The 10,563-nt window shown below is 29.4% G+C and overlaps 1 protein-coding gene across 1 annotated transcript; it reads left to right on the forward strand.

Moving 5' to 3' along the window:
- The first annotated feature begins 5,420 nt into the window (after positions 1 to 5,420).
- LOC114131888 (zinc finger MYM-type protein 1-like) lies at positions 5,421 to 7,569 on the forward strand. Its single transcript, XM_050207038.1, has 3 exons — positions 5,421 to 6,345; positions 6,425 to 6,730; positions 6,833 to 7,569. The coding sequence occupies exons 1-3, from the start codon at positions 5,421 to 5,423 to the stop codon at positions 7,567 to 7,569; spliced, it is 1,968 nt and encodes a 655-aa protein (XP_050062995.1).
- Positions 7,570 to 10,563: the final 2,994 nt, after the last annotated feature.

Consider the following 10,563-nt stretch of genomic DNA (forward strand, 5'->3'; position numbering starts at 1 on the left):
ATATAAAAATTAACTCTATTAATTTATTAATACAATAAACCAACGGTTCCTAAACTGTGCACCGCGGTCTACGGCTCATAATAAATAATTTAAAATGTATAGATTTTTTTTTCGTTCTGTCTTTAGGTGGTGGTAAACTTTCCAGATTTTTAAAAATAGTAAACTCTCTAGGGTCAACATTATGGGTGAAAATGGTTCAAAATTCAAAGTTGAAATAAACTAAAAAAAAAAAAATAAATAAAAACAGTCATACAATAAATAAATAAATACTATAGATAACTCAAAAAATATTAATTATAAAGACAAAAAATAAATAACATACGTTTTTTGAAAGTTATGTGTTCCTAATTTCCTAATACCAAAAAAGTTAAATTTAAACATTTTTATTTTATCATACATATATTCGTATATATTCGATTTATTTTTATGATTTTTATTAAATTAAATTAGTAGTAGGTAGGTACAGAAGACTCGGGAGAATTTCAAGTTTTCGTCAGGTAATATTGGAGTAGACCCAGGAGAGTTTACAATCGCCCTTGCCTTTTTTAATATTCACAGTGGGACGCTGTGGCTGAATTTTGTCTAAAAAAAAGGTACCGTGAAAAAAAAAGCTTGGAAACCGCTGTAACAAATATCAGATTCAAGTACATCGGTAATAAGATTAAACATGTACCTAACTAACCTAATTAGCCGTGTAACATAATGGCATAAAGTTACTTTTTACATGGACATCTTCTTTTATCGTAATTGCTACCTATAGCCAAATCTATGGTACTATATTATTATTAATATAATACTTTTAATATAAGTTCAAAAACATGACAAACATGTTGCATGTCTGTGAGTAATAAGGAACAATAAAAATTAAATAATTAACGCGTTGAACTCATTACTTACAACAAAACACGTACTTATGTCTTGCATTATTTAAAGGTCCTCCACACCCCACTACCATCTATAAGATCTCATTTTCAAATTACGGATCACGATATCTATATATGTACAACGACGTGTTTGGTACTTGTGACGTATCGATTCACGAGCGTAAAAAATATAAACGCCAGTATAGCGTTTGGAGTTTTCACAATATTAAAAATATATCCGTAATTCGTAACATCACTGTCCTGCAGTCACATAACCAAATAAACGGCACTATTATTATAAAAGTTACAAACACGTCGCACGGCTATATGTAAAGACCGATGGTAACTAAAACAGTAGGTACCCCCCAATAACGACTTATGTGTTGGGTTCATTTTCAAAACGCAGAGTGCACTATAATAATATTTATAAATCAGAGTGACTCGCCTCCCCCCCCCATAAACTGACGTACACCGTAATATCACGTATCTTGTATTGTATTGTGTACTTTTGCTTATAAAAATAAAAATAATACAACATTAATGGAAAGACAATTTATTGTTTTTAGGACTACCCCACCCCCGGGAAAATTTCGAAAATCCACCGCTGGCTCCACGAGGCCGGGGAGCACTATATACCCGAGTTTGCTCTGCGAAGCGTGAAAATATTATCTTTTGGCGCCGTCGAATCGGTTGTTTTCGGTACGACGTTCGGCGTTTATCTATCTACGTATCAGCCGTACACGCCATCCGTCCGTCTGTCTGTCTGCGTGTACATTATAATAATATCATTCGTATAACACTGTTTCGGCGGCATATCGATTAAACCCGCGCCCCGCACTGCAAAGCGTATATAATACGTGCGCTGCCTCGCACAACCGTATACCTATTGTCGTCGTCTTTGTTTTTTTTTATTTTTATTTTTATTTTTCACGTCCAATGACAAAACGTCTCGGCGTTTACGACATCAAAATAATATATCTTTTTAATATCCACTACCGCCGTCGCCGGTCGTAATATTATTATTATTATTATTATTATTATTGTGTCTCGGCATCTCGTCGTTACTGCCGCTGCTAATCAGTCGGTGCCGCGACCTGCACCGTCGACAGTCGATGAGGGTCTGCGGGGCCCTACGATCCTGCACATAATATACGCGTTATTGTCGTTATACAGAGTGACGGTTATTGTCATCGCGAACCGGCAGGAAACGTCTTAGGAATCGCCAGGCGTTTAAACACTCGTTTTTTTTTTTTCATCGACTATAGGTACAATGTTTTTTCGAAGTGTCGATATGATTTCTTTGGGATGATAATTGTCCATTATCCGCGACACATTATTTTAAGTTCGTTTTTTGTTTAATAGCAAAAGAAAAAAAAACGTCATTCGCGATCCTCGTATTTTCTAATGGCTGCTGATGCTCAGTTCGCACGTTAAAACAACAATCGTCCTGTACATCGTATATACGTGTACGAATGTATAATAATATGCGCCTTATATATACATTATATTTATAGCCCGTCGAATTTTAACGTTCAAATCGTTTCGACGCTGTTGACATTTTATGGTCACTGTGAGGTATAAACCTCCCTCTATGTACGTGATAACATTTTATACATGGTATATATATTATATTATACTATATACGAATGATATACATGACATCATAATATTATAATATTATACGCGTACACGAAACTATTACATGGCGTGAAACACTTTAACTGTGAAAAAAAAATAATGTGCATCTCTACCACCTACGCACGAGGTGCAGTTTTATTTTTTTGTATAACCCGACGCATTTATTATTATTTGCTCAGTAAATTTTTGTGCAACCTGAACGAAGGAAAAGAGTTTTTTTTTATATTTTTATTAATTCGGAGTGGGTATTCACTTCTTAAGCACTTTACACTACATTTTTAATATTTTTAATAGAATGGGTATTTTTAGGTTTATCTTTCCTTTTTTTTTTAAATTAATGGAACCCGTTTTTTTTCTTTCTTTTTTTTTAAATTTAATTTTGTGAAGCAAATTATCCGTCTGAAAACGTTAACGCATAAATAAATACATATAAATAATACACGGGGTATTAATGAACATAATATAATAAAGTTCTTTATAAGTTATAAACGTTATTTAGATGGCGTGACAGGGTGCTGTAGCAAAATTATTCCCTGTCCATGGCGAAGGGTGATAGTAGGAATTTTTAAGTAAGGGGATGGTGGAACACAAAATTTTTATTAAACGAGTATATATATATATACTTTTTAATATTATTATATTTTTAGATAAACCTATATTATTCATATCGATATCAATAAACTAATAAAAAATAATTCAAATATTTTGAAACTCGTTTGGTTCGTTTATTATATATACTTATCGTCATTATACTTATGTTCCATTACTGTATTATAACAGTTATTATATAAAATATGATTGAAAAAAAATTGAAACTTGAATCTGAAATTCTGAACATAATATAGTAAATTTTTCTTACAAAAAAAAAAAAAAAAAAACAATTTTAACATTCCAATCTACTTATATGAATAAAAAAAAATATTCGTATATTGAATATTGATTTGAATACTATATGTCTACAGGGCCGTCCTAAGGCCGGGGCGAGCGGGGCCCATGCCCCGGGCCCCGCGGCTTGGACTTCTCGTTTGGGCCCCGCGCTCAAGCACTTATAAAATCCTAAATTTTCTTTTGTGTTTAAGAACAGCGATTTACATATTCATTACAAATTAAGTTTAAATTTTTATTTGTCAATATTACATTATTAGTTAAATGAAATCAAGTACAAAATACTTGTATGGATTATACTACGTCACTGACGTCAGTACGATATTAGTAAAATTATTAAAAGTGAATTATCTTAAAATATTATTGTATAATAATGTCTAAGATAGACTATCTTAAACCGTGTAGTGTCCTAAACAAATTGTACGGTGTATAATAATATAATATTTATTGTTATCAAACTGCCAATGGGGGATATTTTTTCTATTTCTAAAATTAGAATTTGTACATAATAATATACGGGTTTTACTATCTGATTACTTGTGCAGTCGACAGTCCCAGACTGCCGGCGATACTAAATAGTAAATAATAGTTATGAATTATGATGGTGATGGTCGTCAGTCGATGAAATATATTATTGATTAATGATTTGAAGTTCACTGTTTTTGGTAAGTTTATTTTTTTTTAATTCTAGTTTATTATAATGTAGTAATTCAACTTATGTTTTAATAACAAATTGTAACAATATTAAAAATAATAATATTGTTCTATAATATATTGGCTTTGTTTTACTACGTTAATTATAGTTTAATAAGTGTATAATTTGTTTTTTTATTAATTATTATAGACTAGCAGACTATAGTTTATTTTTTAAAACTAGTTTTAAGCAACGAAACAATATGTCAAGAGATCGTGATAAATATAGGAAATATTTATCTGGAAATGAAAAAAGAGCAAAAAAAGCCAAAATAGAACAAGAAAAAAATATAATGAGGGGCTCTATAAAGAAATTTATAAACACATCTAGTTCTAGCAATGTAACACCCACGTCTTCTCATGAAAAGCCATCTAATTTTGAGGTAACATTTTAAATTATATTTAAGTACCTATACTTGAATCATTTTGTTGTGATGACCATGCAGAAATACAAAATTAATATAATGATACTTTATGTAATTATAACTATAACTTTTAAAAATTAAAATTTTAAAATTACCTATAACTTAATGTATTAAAACTGATGACATAAGTACAAAAGTTGATAGAACCGTTATAAATTGTTATAAATTTGAGTGAAGTCATTATTATTTTGTATTTTTAAACATATATTAAGCAATATAAATTAAAATATGGTCATCTTATAAGTAATATTTTCATTAATTGGTTTATTTAGATACAAGATATTCTTGAAGATTGCATTGCTCCCGAATCATTTCCTTGTAATGACCGTGCAGAAGAACAAAATGAACTCATTCTTAATAATACTTTATGTAAAATTGATGACTTAAACATAAATGTGAGTAAAACTCAAATTATAATTATCTTTATAATTTTATTTATAAATTTTTATTAATGTTCAATTACTTGTTGTATTAAATATAGAAAAAATATATTAATATATAATATATAGATTGTAGAACCTTAAATTTTTCATTACTCATATGATTTGTGTCATATTAACTTATTTTTAACTTTTTAAGTTAACTTATTTTTAACTTTTTAAGTTAACTTATGTAATACACAAAATAAATTATTTTAACAATTCAAATTTGTATTATTGGTCACTTTTTATTCACTGCAAATATTGTACTTTTTCATGTTACTTAAATTATTAATATAAATTAATTTATTTGTATGTTTTATTTTTATTAGACACAAGCACAATTTGAGTTGGAAGACCCATCTAATTGGCCATTAGTTATAGATAGTCATCATCGTTTATTAATTATAAAAAAAGGGGCAATTCAAATAAAAAATTTTAAATTTCCAATAAATGAAGAACAAAGATCATTCTCAGAAAAATATTATTACAAGACTATGTCGAATGGTGAAAAGGTAATTAGGCCATGGCTCATATATTCAATAAAAATGGATGTCGTGTTTTGTTTTTCATGTCGGTTGTTTCCAAATCCTAAGAATAAAACTAGTTTTACTGATGGCTTCAATGATTGGAAACATTTATCTGAACGAATAAAAAGTCACGATTCTTCAATTTATCATAAAAAGTCTAATCAACAATGGTTGGAATTATCATGGCGTATTGATAGCGGGTTTACCTTAGACAATGAACTTCAAAAAGAAATTCAAACAGAAAAAGACCGTTGGAGAACAGTACTGAAAAGAATAATAGCTTGTATTATTTATCTTGCTCGACAAAATGATGCATTCAGAGGAAAAAACTGCACCATTTATACCAAATCAAATGGTAAATTTCTTAAACTTATTGAAATGATAGCAAGTTTTGATAATCCTATGGCTGAACACTTGCGAAATATAAAAAATAAAGAAATCCATCAACATTATTTGGGACCCAGGATACAAACTGAATTAATACACTTGATTGGAAGTAAAATAAGAACAGAAATTGTAACACGTATTAAAAAAGCAAAATATTACACTATTATGCTTGATGGAACTCCTGACGCATCTCACAAGGAACAATTAACGTTAATAATTAGAATTGTACAGATAAATAAAACTTCTAATAATGTTAAAGTTTCGGTGGACGAATATTTTATAAACTTTTTACATATAACTTTGAAAACAGGACTAGGATTATTTGATGTTTTAAAGCAAGAGTTATCAAATTTAGGTATATGTTTATCAAATTGTCGTGGCCAAGGCTATGACAATGGTGCAAATATGGTTGGACATAAACAAGGAGTACAGGCTAGAATTTTGAATGAAAATCCTAGAGCATTGTTCTTGCCATGTTGTGCTCATTCATTAAATCTCTTATTAGGTAAGTTTTTTGGGTACTGTACTTTATTATTTTTTATGTAAACAGCATGTCATTAATAAATATATAAATATTGTTTTAGGAGATATGGCAAATTGTATACCACAAGTTATGACATTTTTTGGAGTGATCCAAAGGTTGTACACTTTATTTTCTGCTTCAACAGAGCGATGGGAAATTTTGAAAAAGTATTTAAAATGTTTAACTTTAAAACCGTTGTCTGAGACTCGATGGGAGTGTAGATTAGAATCTGTAAAGGCGGTGAAAATGCAACTCAAAGAAATAAATGAAGCACTAGTAGAAGTAAGTGAATCTACAAAAATACCAGCAATTAAAAGTGAAGCTATTTCTCTTGCTGAACATGAAATGTCCTATGAATTTGTGCTAAGTTCAGTAATATGGTATAATTTATTAAATAATATTAATAAAATAAGCAAAACTTTGCAAAATGAAAATATTTCAATTGATTTTGCTGTAAATAATTTGAAAGGCCTAAAGGAGTTTTTTATTAAAAATCGAGAAAATGGATTTAATGAAGCAAAAGAAGAAGCTATACATATTTGTAAACAAATCGATATAATACCACAGTTTAAACCTAAAAGAAAAAGTTTGAAGAAAAAAATGTTTAGTTATGAAAGTTCTCCCATACCATGTTCATCAAATGAAGAAGAATCTTTTGTCAATAATTTTTTTTTACCAATATTAGATCAAGGAATTGTATCAATAAATCAAAGATTCACTCAATTAGATAATTTTCACAATTATTTTGGATTTCTCTTTGATATTGGTAATTTATCTACTGTTGATTCAGATACATTGTTAAAAAGTTGTCAAGATCTACAGATCCTCTTACAAATTGGTGAAAACATGGACATAAGTGGAGCTGAATTGTATGATGAACTTTGTCTTCTTTCAGAAATAATAGAAAAAGGTACTTCACCTCTTCAAGTTTTACAAAAAATTCTTGGCAATAGTGTTGGTAATATTTATTCTAATGTTGCTATAGCATTAAGGATTATGCTTACATTACCAGTAACAACAGCAACAGCCGAGAGATCATTTTCTAAATTAAAATTGATAAAAAATTACCTTAGAACTACTTTAGATCAAGAGAAAACCACAAATTTGGCGATAATATCAATTGAACATGAAATAGTAGATGAAATGGACTTTGATGATATTATTGATACATTTGCTGATCTGAAGTCAAGAAAAATTAATTTTTAGTTATTATTTTTATATTTGTTGTTAAAAATGTATTACAATTTAATTATAATATAGAGTATATCTATTAAATATGTGTTATGTGTATAAAACAAAATAATTTTAATAAAGATAACAAAGGTAGTTTGGGTGAGTACTGGTAAAGGTAATAAGTAAAAATACTTATCATATGCTCACATTATAATGGTAGAGGTTACGGGAATGTAATGCACTTCATTTTTTTTAGGCCCCGCTAAAAGAGTTATGCCCCGGGCCCCGCAAATTGTAGGGACGGCCCTGTATGTCTATGAATATATATATACATATTTATGTTATAAACCGTGATATTATACTATTATTATTATGACCATTGACCTAAATCATTAAACAGTAAAAAATGTACTAGAGGGCAACTGTCAATACTTTCCCCCCTTCCTGTATACGACCATATCCACCACCACACCATTCCTCTTACTTCAACTTTGAAACATCAGATATAATATATAATGTTACTTATACGTTTATTTTTAAAATCATATTTTAACTACGTTCATTCGGTTTTATTCATATAAAAATAAAAGATAGATTAAATTTTTTTTCCATTCAGTGTAATATTATTAAATTGATGTCTTATTAATACTCAATATGTAGTAGAAGAAGTAACACTTCACTGAATCGGTATAACCAGTGGCGTAGCTAGAGCGGGTTGGGGGTTCAACCCTCCCCCTTGGCCTTAAAAAAAATATGTTATTATAATGTATGTAAATTTATGGTTTTGTTAATTGTTATACTTATGTATAAAATGTATTATTCAATTAGCGTATAACTCGGTACATTTTAGCGCATTTACAACCGGGATAGTCGAATTTCACTTATTACTTAAAAGGAAACGGTCGAATTGCACTTGAGTTGAAAAATGGTAATATGGTCAAACTGCACTCGGGTAAAAAGACAGGTAGTGGTCGAACTGCACTTGGACTCAAAAAAAGTATTTCCACAAAATGATAATGCATTTGAAGGGGTTAAACGTTTAGAAAACACTCATTTCCTTTCCCATTTACTGTAGGCTTAGAAGTTAGGACTGACAATGATTTTAATCATTGGTGTGGTTAGAACGCAATTTATGACATTGTTTTCTTTATGTAGAATAACAAGATGTAGATTTCATTAATCGCAATTGTGGACTGTGGTATTGTAAAATACGAGTATAAAATTTGCAACTGATTACAAATCTAAAAAATAAACTGGAAATTGATGTTTTAACATAATTAAATATAGATACTTATATTTTGATGCAGAATACTGATACAAGATCTTCAAACTTCAACTACACAGTACCAGAAAAAATAAATGATATTGAAAAATATATTAACTTTTATGCTCAAAGCGAGTTACTAAGCTAAACTTTGTAATTGATGTTTGTTATTAGTTTATAATAATTACAAAAAAAATGATCAAAATGGAAAAAAAATGGAAAAATGACAATAATTATATTTGACGATTAAAAAAAAAAAAATTAAAAAATATATTTATTATATTATATTGTAACATGTTGTATACATATATAAAACTATCATTTTTAACCACGCCAATAATTAAAATCATTGTCAGTACTAAGCCTATAAGTGGGAAAGGAAATGAATGTTTTCTAAAAGTTTAACCCCATCAAATGCATGATATTTTTGTGAAAATACTTTTTTAGAGCCCAAGTGCAGTTCGACCATTACTTTTTTTCAATTCAAGTGAAATTCGATCATACCCGTTGTACCACTCCTGAACAATATATTTTAGAGGTGAGCAAAATAAAAAGTCATTAAACTCCCCCTCTTGGATAATTCCTGGCTATGCCACTGGGTATAACTTATACTAATGGAACAGCCTGCAAGGGTGGACAGGGCCACTGTGCTACACTGTAGATTTGTACAGTAGACCGGTGACATTGTTTCTGGTTGGTAGATTTGTTAATTATATAATGTAATACAAAGTATATGGTCACAATTAAAACTGCATAGGAAAAACCTCATCATCACTATCTCAGAGCAAAGGAATAGCTGATAGAGTAAATAGAGATAAGTAAAATATTTTAAGGGCATGGATAGTGTATAATAAATTATCTCAATTCATTGAAAGTCTTCGATTTTGCCAAATTACCATTTCAGACGTTATCCGGTCGAAAGCACAACTTAGACTTACTTTTAGACTTTAGTGCTATTTATAAGAACATATTATACTCAGTGCATTCAAGTCGGAAAATGATTTACATTTATTTGTTAATTTACAACAGGCTTTAAGTTAAAAAGTACTGCATGACGATTCACGTGAATCAGTTTTAGAATTTAGTTAAAATAAAATAAAATCCAGTCGTAAACTAATTACGGTAATGTGTACATTACCGAGAAAAGCGAATGGAAACCGATATTATTTTAAACTATCCAGGCGTTTTAGTTGGTACAAAATTGAAAATACAAATGTAACGTACACTAACACTTTATGGATTCAAAAGCAACGGAGTATCCTGAAATATCGTATAAAGTTACAAATCATATTATAATGTAATAGGGTGAGTTATTTTTTTCATTTAATTTGGTATTACAATAATAGAATTATAATAACGAGGAAGACCTGTACAAAATCTGTTCTTATAAAGTGTCGTAATAATCGTATAATATTATCGTTTTCAATTTTCAGCGCACAGTAATTGCAGGATAAACGCATACAATACCATTTCGAATCGAAAGATTCAATATTATGCTCATTATAGTAGAGCAATAAGGTTTATTAAAATAGTTGTTGTACTATGCACTAAATACAACACGCAAAACACTTATATCATAATATTATAATAATAATTAAACGCATTGTATGTGATAATCGTTGTAATATTATATATGAAGATACTTAGCAAAAAAAAAAAATAATAATGTCTTTCTGATAGAAAAAAACACACACACACACACACACACACACGGGATAATCGGCTGCAATAAAACGTGAGAATGTGTGTCTCACGTGGACGCG

The sequence above is a fragment of the Aphis gossypii genome, chromosome X, assembly GCF_020184175.1.
Source record: "Aphis gossypii isolate Hap1 chromosome X, ASM2018417v2, whole genome shotgun sequence".
NCBI classification, from domain to species: Eukaryota; Metazoa; Arthropoda; class Insecta; order Hemiptera; family Aphididae; genus Aphis; species Aphis gossypii.